The 21,760-nt window shown below is 52.1% G+C and overlaps 7 protein-coding genes and 1 non-coding gene across 8 annotated transcripts; 3 read left to right on the forward strand and 5 right to left on the reverse strand.

Moving 5' to 3' along the window:
- Positions 1–2,433: 2,433 nt before the first annotated feature.
- ATEG_03737 (pyruvate dehydrogenase (acetyl-transferring) subunit E1 alpha) lies at positions 2,434–3,870 on the forward strand (the record flags this gene model as incomplete). The annotated part of the gene is made up of 4 exons (XM_001212915.1): positions 2,434–2,556; positions 2,645–2,778; positions 2,852–3,306; positions 3,365–3,870. 4 exons carry the CDS (start codon positions 2,434–2,436, stop codon positions 3,868–3,870), a joined length of 1,218 nt encoding a protein of 405 aa, XP_001212915.1.
- A 246-nt stretch (positions 3,871–4,116) lies between these two features.
- Positions 4,117–5,685, reverse strand: ATEG_03738 (uncharacterized protein; the record flags this gene model as incomplete). Its single annotated transcript, XM_001212916.1, has 1 exon — positions 4,117–5,685. The coding sequence occupies one exon, from the start codon at positions 5,683–5,685 to the stop codon at positions 4,117–4,119; it is 1,569 nt and encodes a 522-aa protein (XP_001212916.1).
- Positions 5,686–8,226: 2,541 nt separating this feature from the next.
- Positions 8,227–8,983, reverse strand: ATEG_03739 (uncharacterized protein; the record flags this gene model as incomplete). Its single annotated transcript, XM_001212917.1, has 2 exons — positions 8,227–8,283; positions 8,390–8,983. The coding sequence occupies 2 exons, from the start codon at positions 8,981–8,983 to the stop codon at positions 8,227–8,229; spliced, it is 651 nt and encodes a 216-aa protein (XP_001212917.1).
- An 801-nt stretch (positions 8,984–9,784) lies between these two features.
- On the reverse strand, positions 9,785–13,055 carry ATEG_03740 (ankyrin repeat domain-containing protein; the record flags this gene model as incomplete). Its single annotated transcript, XM_001212918.1, has 3 exons — positions 9,785–12,561; positions 12,611–12,913; positions 13,040–13,055. 3 exons carry the CDS (start codon positions 13,053–13,055, stop codon positions 9,785–9,787), a joined length of 3,096 nt encoding a protein of 1,031 aa, XP_001212918.1.
- Positions 13,056–14,250: 1,195 nt separating this feature from the next.
- On the reverse strand, positions 14,251–15,969 carry ATEG_03741 (PaaI family thioesterase; the record flags this gene model as incomplete). Its single annotated transcript, XM_001212919.1, has 3 exons — positions 14,251–14,533; positions 14,853–14,887; positions 15,388–15,969. The coding sequence occupies 3 exons, from the start codon at positions 15,967–15,969 to the stop codon at positions 14,251–14,253; spliced, it is 900 nt and encodes a 299-aa protein (XP_001212919.1).
- Positions 15,970–17,406: 1,437 nt separating this feature from the next.
- ATEG_03742 (ubiquitin-protein ligase RMD5) lies at positions 17,407–19,834 on the forward strand (the record flags this gene model as incomplete). The annotated part of the gene is made up of 7 exons (XM_001212920.1): positions 17,407–17,451; positions 17,510–18,096; positions 18,168–18,211; positions 18,351–18,527; positions 18,590–18,717; positions 18,784–19,554; positions 19,616–19,834. The coding sequence occupies 7 exons, from the start codon at positions 17,407–17,409 to the stop codon at positions 19,832–19,834; spliced, it is 1,971 nt and encodes a 656-aa protein (XP_001212920.1).
- On the reverse strand, positions 18,189–18,269 carry ATEG_10548. The gene has a single exon. It is a non-coding gene; the product is annotated as a tRNA-Ser (tRNA).
- A 707-nt stretch (positions 19,835–20,541) lies between the features above and the next one.
- ATEG_03743 (BTB/POZ domain-containing protein) lies at positions 20,542–21,570 on the forward strand (the record flags this gene model as incomplete). Its single annotated transcript, XM_001212921.1, has 4 exons — positions 20,542–20,717; positions 20,772–21,137; positions 21,205–21,478; positions 21,529–21,570. The coding sequence occupies 4 exons, from the start codon at positions 20,542–20,544 to the stop codon at positions 21,568–21,570; spliced, it is 858 nt and encodes a 285-aa protein (XP_001212921.1).
- Positions 21,571–21,760: the final 190 nt, after the last annotated feature.

The raw sequence follows: 21,760 nt of genomic DNA on the forward strand, positions 1-21,760 counted from the left end.
TGCGTTGAACTGCTCGTGTCTAGCTACCACTAGTCCGATCACGCAGGAGATTGCGATTAGGTTGCGATTGCTGCTCTGTCGGGCTGTTTAGTATTTGTGTTAGACTTTGAGATGCAGCGCGGTGATTTTGCGCCCTGTCGGAGGATTGACAGATCCGACGATCTAGATATCACTCTGCGCCCTACACCCTACGCTGTACTGGCGTCGCAAGACCATTCTGCCAGTACGTGAAATACCTTACAACAATACCTGTACACTCACCATACGCCACTGACTCGAGAGTCTCAATAATGGGCAGTAATTCGCTGCCCTGGATAGCCTTGGGTGGCCCCGCATGTAACCATGGAACCTTTGCCACTGCACCATCCAATTGTCTTCGTCACCAAGCCATTCGAAGTTTTCTGGAAGTTCTTAGTCAGGCACACCGCGGACAATGGACGGGACGACCCAGTCGACCAGATCACTTGACGTTCTAGAGATCTTGGGTGACCTTTGATGGGGAATCAGCCCGTTTCTATTCTGCAATGAGCAACTCCAGAACAGAATAGGAAAATTCCTCGAGTCTCCCATATGAACTCCGTATATGTCTCAGCAAGGCTGAGCCGGCGAACCTTGTGCCCAAACATTTCAAATCGCAGCGAGCCTAAAACTGGGGAGGGAGCGAAGTCTCCAAATTCTGACGTGCCAATCCCATGGAACCAAACCAGACACGCTCTTTGGCTATCCACATGTGGCCACGTTTACGAGTCCCATCGGTGCATCGATAAGCCCCGATCTCCAGCCACTAAGGCATGTACGTACACTACATGTCCGATGATGTTTCATCGGATACATACGCCGAGCACGACATGCATGAACTATGTCGCTGTTGCTGCGAACTATTGATCCGGCCCGCGGAACCGTAGACCTGTTCATGTCAATTCGGCGAGTTTAGTTTCTCGCATGCATTGCGACTTCTTTTCGACGGCGCAGCCTCGAAAGCCGTGGTGCGAACTCTGTTTCGAGACGACGTCCATCTCAGGCAATGGGGCCGGTTTATTAGCATTTGGGTTTGCCTGTGAAACAGGGCTGGCATAGTTCAGCTGAGGCTTCCATCATCGCAGAAGGAATCGGATATTCACGGTGTATCGTGAGAGATCTCTGATCTTCCCGTCTACATAAGGATGGTGATGGCCCTACGTGAGGTCTTATTGGGTTCTTGGTGTTCCTCTCGCTTCGCTAGCCTGTGAATGTGACCCACTTTAGAGGGCTGTCCGCGCTGTTGGATCTCACCATGAGGATAGCTGACGCGGTGATGGATTCACAATCAACAGGGAGTTCCGCTGTGGCCCCATAGGGTTGTGCTGGTGGGCTGTGGTCCCCACGGAAGACGGCGTGGAAGACGAAAGTGCTTCTGGAACGCTTCGTTTGGACTCTGACTCGCGTGGCTAATGGAAACTCTTCTTACTACTCCACAGGCATGGAGTAGATAAGACGGCAGATGAGTATGAGGAGTAGTGCATGTTATCGACGTTGCTCTTATCGCATCTGTTGATCAGTTGAGTATCGTGGCATCAGCCAGAGTGGTAAAGACATATCAATATCTCTTTAGAAGGTATGTGTATATGAATATTAATGCAGCCGTCCTCTGAGAGATATATATTGGATCACCCAGATCAGTTGTCTCTTGTTCAAGTTCGCTGGGACTCCCACAACGTGCACTCGGGAGCGCTCTATGTCAGACATCTCGTGCCATTGTGTCCCAGATATCAGACGACATCCAAAACTGGCCTATCGTCCTACGCTGTTGACGAACGTACGAATGTGCGTCGTTTAGGTCTCCTCATCGGACTGGAATCTCCCGGGGAAGATCGGGATGTGTTACTCCGAGAAAGTCTGCGCAGACTCTCCTGACCTCCCGCTCTTCATCCTGGACTATGGCACCTCAAGGAGATCAATGGAGCTCAAATGAATCATAGAACTATTGGACATGCGACGGATACTACTTTAACCAACAATCCGTCAAACCCCATCGGTCGTAGCCGTGATTTGGGTGTTCTCTTCGTGGGACTAGGCCCCGGATGGGTCGGGGGCATCCGCCGCTGATCGATATCGGATCACTGCGGGTTCAAAGAACGGCGTCCAAGAATGTTCTCCGTAGAGCGTATTCCGAGTAGACTACGCCAATCCACCGGTCATGTCCAGTGCGAAGAATTGAAGCCTCTCCTGCTCTGATCACAGCAGAAAGGCGGTGTTTGTTCGGTTTGCACCGTCTACACCGGATGTCCCCGAAATGGAAGGGCGGGTGGGCTTAGGTAATCCGGGCTGCCGAAAATCCGCTGAAGGGGAAAGTTTGTTCCCAACATCTCCGGCGGTTGAAAGATAACAGCTTCAGTTCTTTCTCCCCCATCTCCCTCCTCCTCCACTTCAATTGGGACTCACCTATTCACCATCATGCTGTTCCGTTCTGCGTGGGCCCGTCAGGCCGCGCCTTTGAGGCGTCAGGCTTTCGCTCCTATCACCCGTCGCTCCGTCACCACCGACGCCGCTTCGTCGCATGCTGAAAATATCCCCCAGGTTTGTTGAGAAGCCCCAAAACGCCATTGTTCGCGGTCAAAATACCCTTCGATGCGATTGTGCTGACGCGATTTCCCTCCCTACACAGGAAGAAGACAAGCCTTTCACGGTTCAGCTGTCCGATGAGAGCTTCGAGACCTACGAGATCGACCCTCCTCCGTACACCCTGGAGGTGACCAAGAAGGAGCTCAAGCAGATGTACTACGACATGGTTTCCATGAGGTATGGAAAATCGGTCCCTTGGTCGATGCGCACCGTCTGTTCCCGTTCTAACCCCTTGTTCCGCATCGTACAGACGTATGGAGATGGCCGCCGATCGTCTTTACAAGGAGAAGAAGATCAGAGGTTTCTGCCATCTTTCCACCGGTCAGGAAGCCGTCGCCACCGGTATCGAGCATGCCATCAGCCGCGACGACAAGGTCATCACCGCCTACCGGTGCCACGGTTTCGCTCTGATGCGCGGTGGTACCGTCCGCTCCATCATCGGTGAACTGCTCGGCCGTCGTGAGGGTATCGCCTACGGCAAGGGCGGTTCCATGCACATGTTCGCCCCCAACTTCTACGGTGGTAACGGTATTGTCGGCGCCCAGGTCCCCGTCGGTGCCGGCCTTGCGTTCGCCCAGCAGTACAACGAGGAGAAGACCACCTCCATCGTCCTCTACGGTGACGGTGCCTCCAACCAGGGTCAGGTCTTTGAGGCGTTCAACATGGCCAAGCTCTGGAAGCTTCCTGTCCTGTTCGGCTGTGAGAGTAAGTCGTCAACCAATGCGCCTTGTGCCTAGAGCATGACTGATTGACATGTCCGCAGACAACAAGTACGGTATGGGTACCTCCGCCGCTCGTTCCTCTGCCTTGACCGAGTACTACAAGCGTGGTCAGTACATCCCCGGTATCAAGGTCAACGGTATGGACGTCCTGGCCACCAAGGCCGCCGTCAAGTACGGCAAGGACTACGCCGTCGCCGGCAACGGCCCTCTGGTCTTCGAGTACGTCACCTACCGCTACGGTGGTCACTCCATGTCCGACCCCGGTACCACCTACCGTAGCCGTGAGGAGATCCAGCGCATGCGCAGCACCAACGACCCGATCGCCGGTCTCAAGCAGAAGATCCTCGACTGGAGCGTCATGTCCGAGGACGAGCTCAAGGCGCTCGACAAGGCCGCCCGCGCCCACGTCGACGAGGAGGTCGCCATCGCCGAGAACATGGCCGTCCCCGACAACAACTCTCGCATCCTCTTTGAGGACATCTACGTCCGTGGCAGCGAGCCCCGCTGGATGAGAGGCCGTACCGTCGACGAGACCTTCTACTACTAGGCTCGACGAGGACGTTGATTGGTAATTCAGGCGTGTTGTGGACGGATGAGGGTAAAACTAAACTGCTATGCAGCATACCATGCACGTTTTATTTGTAATTTAGCCGGGTTCTATGTTTGCATTCTTCTCCTGTAGCTTAGGAATACTATCGGAGATCGTTCATATTCGCTAGAATTAGATAAAAGTCTACTCGCTATGGGTATCATACAGCCGAAAGAACAAAAGGGTATAAGAAAGTAACCAAGATCATGCAGGCTCCTGTCGCAGCATCTCTAGGATCATCTCCTGCGTCCTCTGCACCGAATCCAGCTTCTCCTCCAGCGCCGCGCGGTCCTTCTCCAGGGCCGCCTGCCACTCATTGCGCATCTCCTGCCGGATCTCCTGTTTGAGCCTGTCGACGACCGCCGCCGACAACACGCTACTCGCCGCCTCGTCGCCATTCCCGGCGCGCGTGTCACCAGACCACACATTCTGCGGATTCGACGCTACGGAAGAGACAATCGGCGACGAACGGGGCTCGGACCCCGCCGCATCCAGATGCCGATTCAGCTTCCCCAGCGTCTCCAGCACCGCCGACATCACACTATTATTCTCCTTTGCGCCGGGTGTAGCCGGCGCCGGCGGTGGCGGCGACGCAAACACCGGTGGCGCAGGCGTCGCACTCGGTTGATTCGAGAACATATTCTCAAACCCCGGCGGCAGCCGGATCGCACTCTGCTGCGACGCCTGCACCTGCGCCGGCACCGACACGGACGCACTCCGCGGCGTCCCAGTCACACTAGGCGTCTCCCACCCGGCCGTCGCAGGAGCAGGCCCCGACGCCGGCGCCGCCGGCGCGCCCGGCACAGAAACAGCGGGACTCCCGCCCTCCCACTCAGACGCCCTGCGCTTCCGTGGCCGTCGCGAGTCCCTCTTCTCGATCCGCTGCGCCTCGGCCTGCTCCCAGCGCTGCCAGGTGGGGATCCACGCGTCGATAGCAGCGCGCCAGCGCGGGTTCGCGGCGTCGTCAGCGGCGGTGACGGCGTCAGCACCGCCCTTTTCGCGCAGGTCGTCGAGGAACTTGATGCGCTGCTTGGTCATGGCCTCGACGCGGCGGCGCACCGAGTGCCACGAGTAGGGGTGGCCCTGGTCGCGGGTGAACTCCTCGGTCACGGTCATCCACCACTTGCAGAGGTTGCTGCGCTGGCCGAAGTCGGCTGCGTGGCGGTTGCAGATTTCGAAGAGGGAGACTTCTTCTTTGGTGGTGAGGCGTTTGCCGTGTTTGCGGGGGGTGTCGCTGTCGGCGGTGCCGTCGGCGGTGGCGGGGAGGTCGGCGAGGCCGCTGGCTGTGAGGTCGTCGTCGTCCTCCGGGTTCGTGGGGGCGGCGTCGCTGGTGGTGTTGTTGGAGGGGGCGGACGCGGACGCGGACGCGTGCTCGGTGTCCGGGAGGGCGTCGCGCGCGGCAGGGTGGTCGGATTGGTCACTAGCGGAGGAGCTGGGGAGGGAGTTGTGCGCGTCTATGACGACGGCTACGGCGGGATGTGTTTGCGGGTGGTGTGTGGATGTTGTGGTGGTGGTGGATGGGGCGGAGTGCGGTGCGGTGGATGCAGGAACAGGAGTGCCGGACATGCGCAGGTTCGGCGACAAGGGCAAGCCGTGAGGGCCGTTGGGCGTGCGGGATATCATTGAGGGCAGCCATCGTAGCTGGGGCATCTGGTATGAGGGCTGTTGCGGCTGTTGGGAGGCAGTCGATGCGGCGGAATCCAGTCGCGGACCGCCTAGGGGAGGGAGAGCTGGCGTGGACGCGTGGCTGGAGGCTCCATGCCAGGAATACATTGGCGTGGATGGGTGTGTAGATGTTATTGTTTGGATGAGGCAGTCTGGTGATGTCCAGATCCCTCAGTAGATGTTGTTGATGGATGGTAAGATGGTGAAATTCGCAAGGGGGATTTGCAATTTTGCGAATTGGCGGTGGGCGATGCGATGGTCGCGGCCTTTTGCAGGGGTATTTTTCAAGGAGCGGTAATATTACCTAACTCTCCCAGACTCTCTCTCTTTGTCTTTCACCAAAGATGTCCATGATAATCTGCAAGGGTTCCTGTCAATTGAAAGACTATGTGTTGGCAAGGGATAATCGCCTATACGCGAAGGAGGGCAAATGAATGCTCAATATTCCTCAGGTATATCTTGGAAATACACGCCCTATCAACCCCGTGCAACGGATTCAACGTGACAATCATAGAGTGTATTCACTGAGGGATATCCCATCTAGACGTCGCACAAGGCACTGGTCAGTGGTCACTGCGTGTTACTTGGGACAAACTATGCAGCCCCTGAATCAGGTGGAGTCCCTAACCTCCAGGCCATCTTTAAGTGCATCTGAGCCTGTAGTATGCACTGGAATCTTCTTCACAGCAGATGACATAGTCCCTAGACGATTAATTATGTCCATTATATGCTATTAATCTTCCCTAAATATACTGCATCCGTAAAGTAAAATGCAAACCATTCAAACCTCGAGGGCAGGGTCAGTCATCATGACATCCATACTAGTACTATTAACCATAGTACGCAACTGCAGCGTCTACATCATCCAAGCTTACATCTCTCTCCGGTCACAGACTAAGATTCATATGGCCCAGTCTTCGACAACAACCTTGATCGATCTACCTATCGAGATACATCTGCTGTTCTTGAGCTATCTCGATTATCCTACACGCCTCATTCTGTCATATACGAATTTGCAGTGCTAGTAAGCGTAGGTTGAGACTAAGAATTTAATTAGTTGGAGGGCTACATTTGGATATCCGGGGGAGTCCTGTTGTTCAATTTACAGGCACAAATTGTCCCTACTACACTACTTCTGTCCCAGCCCTTCGGCTCATACCCGCACCTCCCAACTCCCGCTTCATGCCTGTTCTGTCTGTCCATTCAGTCCAGTCACATCCGCCCGGTTGACATATACTTGTAGTAATGACTCGTCTCCCATAGGGCTAGGTTTATACACCTGTTTCGAGATCTTGTTCCGCTGTGGTATCGTAGCTGTAGACCAGCTACCTAGGCGAGTGCTAAGGTCTGAATCAGACATTTGGGCGTAAGAAAATCCCTGAGGCGAACCCGTGCATCGGCACGCCAGTTGGAAGTGATAGACCCTCTATGGGGAAACCGGTAATTGAACCCTAATCGATGAGCATCAGTCGCCTGTCGTCAATGGAAACAGGAAATACCGGCAGAGCCTCCGTATTTGGGAATTGTACAGATGTCTGCGTTGCCCTTGTTTAAACAAGTCTGGAATGCATGACCAGCTGAGACTAGTCTTGCATAAACTGCAGCATAGATAGACACAATGGTAACCTCTATCGCAGCTACACCGCAAATGTATACCGAGAATATAGCTTATGACCAAGGTCGTTCCTGGATGATGCTGAGAGGCCACTATATGATATTGGGTTCTACTTGGAAATCGACGAGGGTACGGCGGACAGGGTCAAGACTCCTACCACTGGGTACTTGCAAAGAAAGTAGCCTGGCAGGCTTGATGGATGGGGAGGCGCGTAAATAGACACAGCCCCAACACAGAGCTAGGTAAACCTCTGGAGACGTTGTCATGGCTGAAATTTCCATTGAAAATGCCTGAGATTTGCTCTTTATCAAGGTCCAGAGCATAGCATGGTAAGATGCACGTCACACACGCCATCAAACCCTCCACGACCTTATGCCGGTAAGATGATCTATAGAGATCGTGAAGTAAGCAAGGCTAACTATCCAACTACGGCCAAGCATGGCAGGAATCAACATAAATATTGCACGACACACGAGGTGCACATTACTACCTGGGTATCTTGAAGCGAATCGCATCCAGCGATTCTTATGTGGCTTCTTATTGGTATCTTGATCAAAGATCGAGGGCCACAGAGTCGAGCGCGGGAAGCCAAGGCCATGTCTAGTTGGCTGGGAGTTAGGTAGCTCTTACGTGGCTCTGTGTTACCTCGTCAATTGGAAGAACCAGCTGGGATGGATCAGACCCGACAGCCTCAGCCTCGTTTCACTCTGATCCCTGCCAGATTTGGTTGCACTTGGACAGCCTTGCGGCAGTCGTTGCTTACGGAGTACCTGGAGGTGTGATTAGTGCAAACAGGTTTTCCACTTACTGAACCCCTATGTCTCAGAGGAAATGATGACCGTTTCTCGTCTGGGCGGCATCTTCTTATGAGTCAGAATAGCAGGGGAGCTTCGCATGAGGCCACAATAGACATCGAAGAGGTCAACATGAATCAAGATCCCTTCCCACCCGGATTTTAATTAGTACCAAAGAGAAATCTAGTGTGGCCACAGATCGCTGTATCAATCGGATTCCCACTTGATTCCTGCCCCGTCTCACATAGAAACTACCATCTGCCCCGCAGATCGCATATGCACACGCACACATAGTGTCTATGGCGTGTCAGTAGCAAAACGGGCTGTGTTACAACACTCGACAAGTTGAAGACGCAAGGCGCGTCTGCGCGATCCCCAGACCAAGCAAGAGCAGGACGCCCACAACCTCAAGCACGACCAGTCCAACAATGACCCACCGGAGCACAAGTCTCCCCTTGGGAATCAAAAGGGATGACTTTCTCAGGCCCAGAAACTGGGAGAGCGACAACTGAGGCTCATCCTGTCTCTGCCCCTGTTGCAGGTTCTGTGCGGCATTAGCCCCCGCGGGCGGAGGCAAATGATCTTCGATACTGCAGGAGACGGCCATAAGAACGAAAGTCGCAGTCAAGGCTAGCCCCGCAGATCCCACATAATAGCCACCCGCATACTGGACGGCGACGTTGAGCAGTAGGAACCCAACCACGATCATGAATCCGGTGACCGCGAACTGGAACTGGAGAAACTCGTGTTTTCCGGTTTCGATGATGACGCCGTCATCGCGGTTGTGCAGAGCAACGAATATCGAAAAGACAGAGATCGGACACATGAGGAAGAACTGTGAGGCAAAGGCCATCAGAGTACGGACGCGGCTGCCATTGCAGCTCTCTGGAAGAGCGAATTGGGTCTGGAGTGTGACCGCGCCGGCGAAGGTCGAAAGGAGGATCAGCACAGTGGAAAGGTCAGTGTAGGATTTCTTGTTGGGCTTGATAGCGGCCATTGTCTCGTGCAAAAAGGACAAGAAGAAAGCACTAGAGTATGAGGTAGAGGAGATGAGCATCCCAGCTCAGGGAAAGGAGACGGGTGCCTTTTGAATAGGTTCCTAGAATCTAAATGTTTGGGATCCACAAACCCAGATTAGGCTAGGTTAGGCTAACCCGGCCGAACCTAAATCTAATTTAAGTAGAAAAGTAGATTAGGAGATCTTGATATACCGCCATCTTGGGTGATAACCCAGAGCTACCATCGATAGTCGTCGGCTAGATTTTAGACAGTGGAAAATACGTATATGATCCATCGACATGTTGGGAAAGGCTAGCAAGGAGATCTTATGTAGTGACATTCTAATCCCCAAGACTGACGCCGGAAAGTGATAACCCCAGAAAGAAAACACCATCTAGCCAAACACAGGGTCTCGATCTGCCTAAACCCTTATCAATTCCGAAGGTAAAGTATTAGGACAGATGATTAAGGGTAAATTTGGCTCATAGAACGTGAAATCTCGATGGGTTCTCCTAGAATGAATCAGAGAACGATGTACTAAGTCAGCTCTATATGCCTCCATCCCAGCTTCAACAGCACCTAATGTTTCCTTAATCTGCTCCTTATGAGAGATATATAAGAAATGGGCATTATGCACCCCACACACAGATGGCTGCATGAGCTGATCAAGTTTCCAATAGAAATGTCAATTCCAAACTGAGAAGCGCTACAGAAACACGGAACCTGGATGATTAGGTTCGAGATATACGACAAGACAACAATTCAAGCAGCCGAGTCCCCGCGCAGCCACCGGGCAAGCTCAAAATGATGTTCCTTTTCCGCATAGCGCGCCGCCTGGCGACGTATCGGCTCCAGATCTGTACCCTCCCCATATGCATTCAAAAGTAATTGTGCCATATCTTGGTGCAGCTGGTGCAGAGACATCTGCTCCACGCTCAAGAAGCCGTACTGCCAGCTCAAACATCCCATTGATGGAAGCCGCCTGGAGCGCAGTAACACCGCGATGTTTTGCCGGGAGGGCATTGATATCTGCTCCGTGTCCCAGTAAATTATCGGCTAGGCTGACATGATTATCCTTGATAGCCTCCTGAAGAGGACTTCCCCAAAATTTGGTTGCATCTGGGTTAACCGCCGCGCCATGGTCGATAAGGTAAGAGCAGGATTTATCCCAGCCACCGCGAGCCGCGCGCTGTAAGATCGTGCTTCCATCGTTAGCGCGACCGTCGATATATGCCCCCAATTTTAGGAGAAGCTCAATGCTTTCCAACACCCGTTTTTCCGGTTCTTCCTCATCATCTGTATCTCCGTAATATTTAGGCAGTGCATCCCATGCCTTCTGAGCTATCTTATGGCGAAGTATTGGCGACAGTGAGTTCACTTTCTCAAGTATTCGCTGGCGGGTAGTCGGGTGGTCGCCTTCGAAGTCTATGAGAACTACCTTTAGCACGCTTTCCCATTCAGGATGCTTTTCCAACGCTGGGACTTTCGCTAGAACCATATCAATAACTTCAAGAATTGGTTCTTCATCATAGAAAGCTTCAGGGTTTGATAGTGTAACCAATGCGTGCATCAGAGCGCCTTGAGACTTGACGCCACCAATGGAAAGGGCATCAGCACCGCGTTGCAGTAATAACTTGACCATCTTTTTGGACCTGTAAGAAATAGCCCAGTAGAGAGGGGTTTTCATCTGCGGTGAACATTTTTCTCCATCATCAGACATTGCCAGGTCGGATGGAGCGCCATCCACATGCGCACCGTGACTCAGAAGAAACCGCACCCCTTCGAGCCAGTTCTCACACGCCGCGTCTCTAAGAGGAGACAGATATCCGTATTCTGCTATTGGATTAACATGCGCGCCATGACGCACGAGTAGCTGGAGAAGTGGCAGAGATCTGTGCTCTATAGCAGCCAGAAGAGCGGTCGCGCCCCCCTTCGTTGGAGGGTCGTTAACTTCTGCCCCAAGAGTGATCAGTTCTCTTACAAGTCCTATGTCACCGTGCGCTGCTGCTGCCTGGATAGGTGTTAATCCCGCCACAGGCGATGGACCCGTGTGTAGGTCCGCTCCATAGGCGAGCAGTGCCCCAGCTATCAGCGAATGACCGTTCAAACAGGCTGCCTGCAATGCAGTCAGGCCTTCTATTGCTCCTGGGGGCGCATTTACATGGCCGCCCGCGCCCAAAAGCATCGACAGGATCTTCCAGTTTCCGCCTTCTGCTGCCCCTTGTATCGCGGTGCGGCCGTTGTAAACCGCAGGAGGGGCATTCATATCAGCACCCGATCCCCAGAGCAGTTGAAACATTTCAACATTTCCTAACCTTGTGGACATCTGTAATGGTGTGTCATATGCCTCATGTATAATTCGGAAGTCTGGGGCCACTCCTGCAGATAGCAAAAGTGCGATGACCTTCAAATTTTGGTTTATAACTCCGTATTGCAGGGCAGTGTAAAGGTACCGCTCCCTATCATACAGAGGCTTATATCTATGTGAGCCGGTCCACTCGTTCCCCGCTCGGTAAGAAGAATAAGGTCGGAAATAAGGACATGCGGAGGCCGGACAAGAGATGGCGGATGCTCCGTGTTGGAGCAAGATTTCAAGAAGAGTCTCATCGTTCGTCTTCGCAGCAATTTGAACGGGCGTTAGATGAGAAATTATCTCCTTGTCACATTGGCTTGGTAGAACACGAGGGACGTCGACGTCCGCTCCATGCTGGATGAGATATTCGACCACCTTCAAGCGACCTTTGGACGCTGCAGCTTGCAAAGCAGTTCCATAATATCGAGGACAACAAAGATTGACTCGAGCTCCTTTCTGCAAAAGCAATTTCACAACCCCTAGGCTACCATTGAGCGCCGCATCTATTAAAGGGAACCCAACCTCTTTGTCTGTGATGAACCCTTCCGGATTGGCGCCAAAGTCGAGCAATGTATGTATAATCGGAAGCCGAGAATCCCAGTTATCACGCCACGACAACCACCAGCAGTTCTTGACCTCAGGGTGAGCACCCGCCTTGCATAGTAGCTCAACCATGGCCTCGTGCTTATGGAAGACGGCTTCGCGGAGGTACTTGGAACAACGTTGGCGCTGAGCATCACCAGTCCACAACCCAGCCCGGCACTGAAGAATTCTGCGACCAAGGGTTATATTTCCGGACATGACAGCACTGCAGAAGACCTTTTCGGCAAATATCTCCATTGTCGGCGACCTAAGCCGACAGAGAAGTATGAGGATATTGATGCCACCTTTCTCAACAATCCAGTTGCAGGTCTTGTTAAACTCCCATTCATCAAGCAGATAGTTGGTTGATAAGAAAATAAGGCGTTGTAGGAAGATCTTGAGGGAAGAGAAAGGAGGCCTGTCCCACAGTGTCTTTGGCGTTTTAGGCGAAGATGTCCCGATATCCAAGCTCTCAGGCGGAAGATATACAGTGAGATCATGGTTGGCCTCAAAGTTCAGCCTATTATTTAGACGGAGTTCTGGTAGATCGCTGGCGGACTGAGAAGCAAGCTCTCTCATGGCGAGCTCCAGAGACGTACCAGAAGTTGGCGGGGCTGGACTCAACTGAAGTCCTCCTGAGACTAGACATCTCGTTAATTTAGGTTGACGTTGATAGTTTCTAGCACTTACCAAGTGTCTGTATCTCAAGGATGCATTGGTACCAAGGAAGGTCACGAAGCAGGAAGTCGCGGTATACACCCGGTGTGCAACTTAGCTCTGCTGGGGGCGTACAGACAGTGATATAATCGGGCAGCACACCTGCAGAGCTGCACTCTTCTCGTCCCCAAGGAACGTGCCGTGCAATTTCTTTTTCGACCTGTTGTCGTGTGTATTTGCGGTCGCGGATGTAAACATCGCTGTCTTTGCCCTCTTGGTCTCGCTTGCGCTTCCTGGACTGGATGGCCGCCCAATCGCTCCCGGGATGATATTTTTCTATACCCCAGGATTTCAGCTTTGCAGTGTATTGGTTTTTACTAAGGGTAGGCACACAGCAGCGTCAGTCTCCAGAACTAGGGAAGTTTATAGCTGGGTTCGGCATAAAGAAGGGGAAGTTGGTACCTAGCTTGGAAGCCATATTGCTCAAGCATATATTGCATCGTTCGTTCTAATGAATTTGTCGAATAGAAAGCGATGATCGCTTGTTTGTGTTGGTCCCATATCCCGTCCGGGATTCGGGGTGCTTTCTCTGGCATTGTGCGAGTAAGGTAGGTACAGGACAGGTAGGAGAGCAAATTCTTCACCGTTGAGAAGAATTGGACGTGAAGAACTTTTTTCGCAAGGAGTTGGCTCCAGAAGATAGAGGAGTATACCCTGGTCGCCAGCGTGTCAGCTGAAGTCGATATGGCAGGTCTGATTGGACGAGGCCACAATCTGCTTTCAGGGGCACTGCCTCAGGCTGCCTTTCCAGAATCTGGTTTAAGTACCTACGGTGTAGGTACAAAAGTACACCAGAATCTGGTCAGTGTCGATGTCGACCTACTTTAGGTTGTACTCCACTTCCACCATATTTTGGTATACCGCCATCTGCCCTGGCTTACACCTGGAAAACCCCCTATATAAAATCCAAACACCCGGCAACATGAAGACCAGCAGCTCTTCCGACCGTCACAAAAATGTCCTGGTCCATAGACACATGGATAGCACTCGTCACGCTGGTCCTCACTGGAACCTCGTCCCTCCTTGAGATATGGGATCATATCGTCGATACTTATAACAGGATTTTACCCCAAGGTCTGTCGTCGGAGTGTTCATGACAGCAGTGACTGACGGGACTCCAAGTCGATTCTAGCACCGAAGCCTTACCCGCAAGAGAACAGCAACGCCCAATTAATGCTGACCCGGAAGCCCTGCTCGAGTCAGGGCTGCATATTACCGCCCACCAAGCACTACCGGTGTGTCGCTGTCTTCGAAGACCGTGTCTCGCTGGCCAGTTTGTGGACTGACATCGCTAGGGCCCCGAGCCACGATTGACTCGCAGAACGCAATCAGCGTGATTCGGATTCGGATGTGCATTGATCGAGGCTGATCTCTTTCTTTGAGGCAATCCCCGGATTGCGAATCAAAATCCAGCCTTGCCAAGCATCAACCTGTGCGGCCTTACACAACATAACTAAACGGAGTGGATGGCGGGGATTTACAACCACCGGGATCGATTCGTCGAGTCATGTAAAAGCAAGTTCTGTTTAGACGAGGATAGTATATGATAGAAAGCATGCTAAGGGACCTTGGAAATTTTATACACAACGATTAACAACATCAAACAAACATCCTTAGAAGCTATGCTCAAACCACTGGCGGTCTTTCTCACATCCCTTGACCAGGGCACATCCTGCCAGCTTGACTAGTTCCTTCTCCTTGTCCTCTATCAGTTCCTCATGCATATAGACATTCCATAGGAGAAAACACATTCCAATTTGGACAACAATGCGGAAAGCCTGTTGCTCACTCAACGAGCCATAGCCTTGGGTTAAAGCCTGTAGCATTTGGTCTGCCACCTCAGCATCATTGAAATGACGCGCCGTGTAGAGGGTGGCGATGACACAGGCAACATCCCTACTTTGGTTTCCATATTACACGCTTCCCGGTCCACTATTGAAAGGTATGTAAAATTGATATTGCCACCGTTTAGTTCTTCGATGGTTGAGCATGCGTATTGAGTGTGGGAAAGAGCTTCGATGATCTCGGCTTTAATGGCGGAATCTGTTTTTGTTGTTTGTATTTTCACAATTGCCGTATCCCTCCGGGGACAGACTATTTCTTCATATTGACTGCGAGGGAGCATCCTGCTGATTCAATGCATTCGCCTCCGGTTTTTCTCAAAATGACTCCACAGAAGTGCTCATAACATGCATAATATCCCTGCGTAGCCTACGTCAATAACAAGAAAGAAGCCCATTCCATGAAGACCTGCAATGCCGCAGCCATGGCGGGCAACTTTATTTTCTATGCTCACCGTCACTTCTCCGTTATGTACGTGATATGACTGGTTCTCCGGTGGGACTGTCTCTAGATAGTTATCCAGAGTGACAGTCTATTCCTCTGGGATGCCTACTTAACAGGAAGAAGCCAAACAGATGGGCCGCATCTGAGGCCAGATCAGGGTAGCCCTGCCAGCCTTACTCTCGGAAAATCATACGATCTATGGATACAATGAAAGTATTGCCTGTGGGAATGGCATCGCTTTTTTATCATCAAGATGAGACCTTCTAGTTTTTTGTTACGCTCAGACATCAGTCTCTTTTGAATAGTAGGATGGCTCCATGCCAGAACTCCTTGTGAGACTATTCCACCATGCCGGTGGTATCATGCACCAAACCCCAAGCCAACTGCTATCAAAGCATGCACAACCAGAATTCTTCACTAGTTTACCCACGGCCCTTCGATTCAAGAACGCGGAGACGTCATACTTTCTGATCTCTCTTCTGCAGGAAGATTGCCTCCGCAGTCGTGCACAAATTCCCCTGGGCGTCCTCAATCTCAGCAAGCACATAGATCTTGCGGCCGTCGACCTTCGATATCCGCGACGTCGCAATAATCACATCCGCCGGCACAAACACCGGCCGATGGTACGACAGATTCAACGAGACAGTGAACATGCCCTTTCCACCGTCCAGACGGGTCGTCCCAATCAGTGTGCCCGTCACCTGGTCCATAACCACGGACAGAAACCCGCCGTGCGCGATGTCCTGCTGGCCGGCCACCCCACGACCGAGCTGGAGGAGAAAATAGCCGCGGTGCGCGGTGGCATCGTGTGCAGACTCAGGGGGGGATTGTCTGACGAAGAAAGATTTGAGAACACCGTCGTTGGAGGTGAGGGTTTCGTTGAACAGGTGGTTTGGATGCGCGGATTGGTAGCCGCTGGCTTTGGGTTCGAGGACGATATGTGGATGAGAGAGTATAGTGTTGCCTTTGGGATGTGCGCGGAAGTAGTCGAGGATTTGGTTGGGGTCCATGGTGGATGAGGGGTGGTCTGTTTGGGGGGTTGTCATGGTGGAGGAAGGATTGGTTGCTATTCTAACCCAAGATTTGTCTGCAAGTAATTCGATACTTAAAGATTATCTAGTGTCTGGACTCTCTGGAGACGATGCCGAAGGACCGAGGTATCTTGGGGTCTCCGGGCCACCACCATGTTGTTTACACAATATGTTCCGTACTTTTTTGTAAATATCATAAACGTCCAGTATTGGTGAGCTGTTTTAGTCTGGCATTTTCAGGGCCACCGCCAGTTCATTATTGCTACATATATGCTGAAGTGACTAGTCTTCTATCCTGGGTGAAGACGTCGGCTTCTATTTACCCCGCATACAATAGGTCAGGGTAGGGCTTTCCGATCTGCATAACTTATGCGAATAAAATACACCTGTATCAACATCTTTGTGCTATGTTAAAAACACAGCTCACAAATACAAAACGTAATCGCCTTTCTCCCAGCCTTTAGCCCAGATCTCAGTCGCCTGGTGTGGTAGTTCTGCCGCCAGCTGATGTTGATAAAGGTCTTAGGGTCGAAAGCACCCAGAGGGTACATAACGGCTGGGCTCCGCAACCTTGAATAGTACGGGCTTCTTGGTAGCTGAGATGATATTTCCTTGCCACTCATTGTTTGGAGGTTGCTGCTCTGGCAAAATATTAAGTGGATTTCAGGCGCAGATTCGGAAGTTAGGAATTCTGGATGTTGATAAGCATGGTCCTGGGCAAATGTTGCTGAATATATATCTTCTGGTGGAGAGCACGGAACTCATTGTAAATCAGCCCGCAACCTCTAACAGATGAAGTTGGTTCCGTGGCAACTGATTTAACGTGGACCATGAATACATACGCGGTAAGCTGCAGTGGATAATATAGTTTCCGGGAAGGAACCAGATGGTTCTGTTTGGAGTACTTGAGGTAGTTGTGATATGGTTCTAGGCACTGTAGGTGGCCTAGGTACTCAATCTTCCAACTCTTATCGATAGTTCTGGCCCAAGCTCTCTATGTCCTGATGTCTCTTTCTGTACCCTCTCCCTTCAGTGTCCTTGTATATTCAGGATCTTATGCCACACGTTGGATTGTTTTCAAGCAGTAGACCACAGGAGCTGGATGAATGTCACGTTTGGTTCGCGCTACAGCAAAAGAGGAATATATCTATTTACTGTGTAATGCTATGGACAAGCGATCAGGGACCACCAATCTAAAACTGTCAATCAACCAATAAACACCCTGGTCAGGGTACTAAGATAAAGGACCCAGTTAGTTCACCAAATCAGTGGCTAGTCCTTAGTCGGAGAAACACAGCCAACAGGAGATCGAGAGAACACTTTGTTGTGATATTCCTGTCTACGGAGTACGTGCATAAGTGGCTGACACAGATGTACCTGGTCAGCAACTGTATAAACTTCTCAATAGTCTCGCTTCCTTTCTTCCAACCTTCTGCCAGCAACAACAACACAATGACGCTCATCGAAATCGACGTGGTCTTCGACTTTGTCTGCGCCGTAAGCGCAACCCATCCCCACCAACCCATTCGCTACTAATCCCTAACGTTGACAATAGTGGTGCTACATTGGCAAACGCACGCTAGACCGTGCCATAGGCCTCTACCGCAAAACCTACCCTGGCGGCCGCAACGACACCATCACCATCACCTGGCGGCCCTACTACCTCAACTACAATCCGTACGGACACAGCGTGCCAAAAACCGACCTCATGGATGAGCGACTTAAAGACCAAACGCCCGAACAGCGAGCCGCGCTGATCAGCCGCATGGACAAGATCGGGCGGTCGGTGGGAATTCACTTTAAAGGCGGGGGTATGATCGGGCCAAATACGCGGGATGCGCATCGGCTGGTGTATTTGTGTCGGGAGGATCCGAGTACTCCGTCCGAGTTGCAGGGGGATCTGGTGGAGAAGATTCTAGAGGCTTATCATGAGTTGGAGAAAGACATTTCGGAGAAGGAGATGTTAAGGGAGTTGGCGGTTGCGGCCGGGATTGAGGCTGCGACAGTGGACAAGTGGTTGGAGGGGAATGGCGGGGGAAAGGAGGTCGACGACGAAGCGAAGAGGAACAAGGGGGTGGACGGCAATACGGGCGTTCCAAGGTTTCTGATCCAGGGGAAGTACCGCTGGGATGGCGATGATATGTATGAATTTATGGAGATTATGGGGAAAGTGAAGGAGAATACAGAGGCCTGACCAGAGTCTGGAATTGAAGGGTAAGAATGCAAAAAGATATCGTCAGCGACAGGATTCGAACCTGTGCGGGCGAACCCAACAGATTTCTAGTCTGTCGCCTTAACCACTCGGCCACACTGACTGCTGATTGATATTTGGCTGATATTTTAGTAATATAATCCAAACGTTTGCGCTCCCCACATGATCTTACGACATCATGTAGGTGTCTCCGCTTTCAGACGACCTGAAGACCACTTCCGCTCTCACCTCCTCATCACCATGGAACTGGTTCAGAAGGAGCATGAGAGGCTCTCGAAAAGGCTCAAAGCCTCTCAGAGCATTAAAAATGTTCAGTCTACCATAGATTTGCTTCAGTCGGCCCGCGATACTATCGCTTCCGGTCGGTCTCGTCTCCATTTCGATCCCATCGCCCCTCAGTCGCTAACTGTGAACATCGTACAGACCCGACCAGAGCTTCAATCACACTCGCTACCCTTCAGAATCCCGTCAAATCTTCCTTCGACGCGATCAACGACAGCTTGAAGGAGACCCACAGCGGTCTCAACAAGTATTCCAAAGCGCTTGACAAGGTGGGCAGTCACTGGACATGGCATTCTTGTGTTACCTTCTATAACGCCCGACTGATAATTGGATAGCTCTTTAAAGACCGCCCCCTACCGAGCACCGAACACGATGCCCTCTCCTCTCAGGAACACCTGATCAACCGAGCCATCGCAATGCACCTCCTTCGCGAAGGCCAGTTCTCGGTGGCGGCAACGTTCCTTGCCGAAATGGCCGAGCATAAAGCTGCGAACCAGCAGCATACTACTGGATCTGATACCACAGAGAATGCGGTTAGTTTGCTTGACATCGACGAGGTCCCCTCGAACGAGGTTCGGAAGCAGTTCGCCACCATGTATTACATTCTACACGAAATGAAGGAGAACAACAACCTTCTCCCGGCGATCCAGTGGTCGCGAGAGAACAACGAAGCCCTGGAGGCGCGAGGGAGCAACTTGGAGTTCGAACTGTGCCGGTTGCAGTTTGTGTGGCTCTTCCATGGAGGCGGACAGGATCCGCAAGCACCGGTTTCCGCGGGACGGCAGGCCGCTTTGGAATACGCCCGGCGCGAGTTCAGTGTCTTCCTTCCCCGGTATCTCCGCGAGATCCAGCAACTGATGGGAGCGATGGCGTTCTGTCCTAATCTCCAAAACTCTCCCTACCGCGCTATCTTCAACAATCCGTCAGCATGGGAGGATGTGGCTCACTCGTTCACGCGGGAGTTCTGTTCTCTTCTGGGCCTGTCTGCAGACTCTCCGCTTTATGTTGCTGCGACTGCCGGCGCAATCGCCCTTCCGACCTTGCTGAAGTTGCAGACAATCATGAAGGCGAAACGGACGGAATGGACGACAGATAATGAGCTTCCGGTAAGTGGTATCATCTGCATCTACATATTTTCCCACAAACTGACTAACTGTCCTAATTCAGGTTGAAATTCCACTTCCGCCTTCATATCTCTTCCATTCCATCTTTGTCTGTCCTGTTTCTAAAGAGCAGACGACTGATGAAAATCCCCCTATGATGATGCCTTGTGGGCATGTGATCGCGGAGGAGTCTCTCAAACGGTTATGCAAGGGGACCCGGTTCAAGTGCCCCTACTGTCCCAGTGAAAGCCATCCCCGGGAAGCAAGGAAAGTATTTCTGTGAAGCCTTCTACTCCGTTCTGTGGGATTACTCTGGGAAGCATTTCGGTATATCGAGCGGTTTATCATTAGCAGGGCCTGGGTCGGCGTTTGTACATATGGCGTATAGGATTGGCGTACATCACTGGATATGATAGCGACATGGATACTTCGTAACTATTCTGATCTATTCCGTAAGTTGACGGATCCATTGCCAAGAGGGATGGATCCGATTCGCCTGTCGATCCCGAAATTGCCGGTTGTTATTGGGCGATGCCAGTCCCGTGACCACGCGATCATTTGGCGACTCCAATGGCACTTTACGCGTCCGATACCACCCCATTACGCGTCGTCCAGCATCATTATCACCATCTGGGTGCTCCTCAATGCCTCATGGACTGAGATTCAGGGCAAATACCGTGATGACGAGATACCAGGGTCAGATGCCCACTCTTCTGCCTCCATTGACCTCCCTACAGACTCCTCCAGGAAGCAGCCTCTTTCGACTTCGTACGCTTCAGACGCACGTTCCTGATAAAGTACCCAACACCGTACCTGACCTTAGTGCGTACGGGTATTCATCATGGCCGGTTTTACCAGGAACCCTGCGGCCGATGACTTATAAACTGCCTCCCCCCTGAGGCTGTTTGAGGCTGTCCTGTCCATCCCTACCATCTCTTCCCCCCTCCTTCCGCGACAATGCTATCACAGCAATACACCACCAACCCCAGGATGCTCTCCAGACGCACCCCGCACGGAGACAGCTTCTCCTCCCGCTACGGGGCCGGGAAGAACACAACAACGACATCGAGTACCACTCGAACAAGGCGATTCCTCCGCGACCCCAGTACAACCATTTCCCGACGCACCGAGCGACAACACCTCACACGCAATCCCCCGGAGAGCGAGTAAGCACCCCACCCTACACCTTCATCAACATCAGCAAATTGACCCAAACCCAGTACATCCAGCGCACCCACCCCCGCCGTGATAACCATCACCGTCGGCCCTGAGAAACGCCTCTTCGCCGCCCACAAGGACATTCTCTGCGTCGCCCCGTTCTTTGCCTCAGCCTGCGCCGCCACCGCCGCAGACCCCTCCGACTCGCCCAGTCGCCAGATCGACCTCCCCGACGAACAGCCAGAGGTGCTCTCCTGCATCCTCGAGTACCTCTACAAGGGCGACTACCACCCACGTCTCCTGCGCAACCGCCGCCTGAACACCTGGGAGCTCGAAGACGCCGGCACAGACAAGGACGGGCAGAGTTATGGGGCGACTATCTTCCACCGCGGCGCTGGTGCGGAGATTCTCAGGGACACTGCTGTATAGTATGTTCGTCCGTTGCTATCGAATCACCCTCGGTATGAGGAGCATATGGCTGACTGATAGATAAAGCTGCGCGGCCGACAAGTACGGCCTGGAGATTCTTAAACGACTCGCCCTGCGCAAACAGGGCCTCCACACCGGCATCCAGTGCAGTACAATCCTGACTAGTGCGAGATATGCCTACGCGAATACACCCGACACCGAGTCGAAGCTGCGTGCGCATTATCTTGCCCTCATCATTCGCAGTCGGTCGACGTTTAAGCGCAGCGGCACCATGCAGATGGAGATGGAACAGGGAGGGAAGCTGTTTTTTGATCTGTTTGTCGCTATGTGTAATCATATGGTATGTTCATACTCCATAGGCGTCTTTATGTGCGCTGCTAACTGAGATAGGATGATCTTGCGGCCAATACTAAGCCGTCTTTTCGTTGTTGAGTCGATCCGCTGGCTGGATTCGGTGTTTCTTTGTGTATTTTGTGTTCAGCCTGTTATCAGTTGTCTTCCAAGTTGTTCTTCCTGTACTATACCAATCATGTCTTTCACACGCCCCGTAATGTCACAGGGTATTACTGTCTCAACTAAGTCGGTCGTGTTCTTCTACCTCTACTCAGTGCCTCCATGTACC

Source organism: Aspergillus terreus, genomic scaffold (assembly GCF_000149615.1).
Source record: "Aspergillus terreus NIH2624 scaffold_5 genomic scaffold, whole genome shotgun sequence".
NCBI classification, from domain to species: Eukaryota; Fungi; Ascomycota; class Eurotiomycetes; order Eurotiales; family Aspergillaceae; genus Aspergillus; species Aspergillus terreus.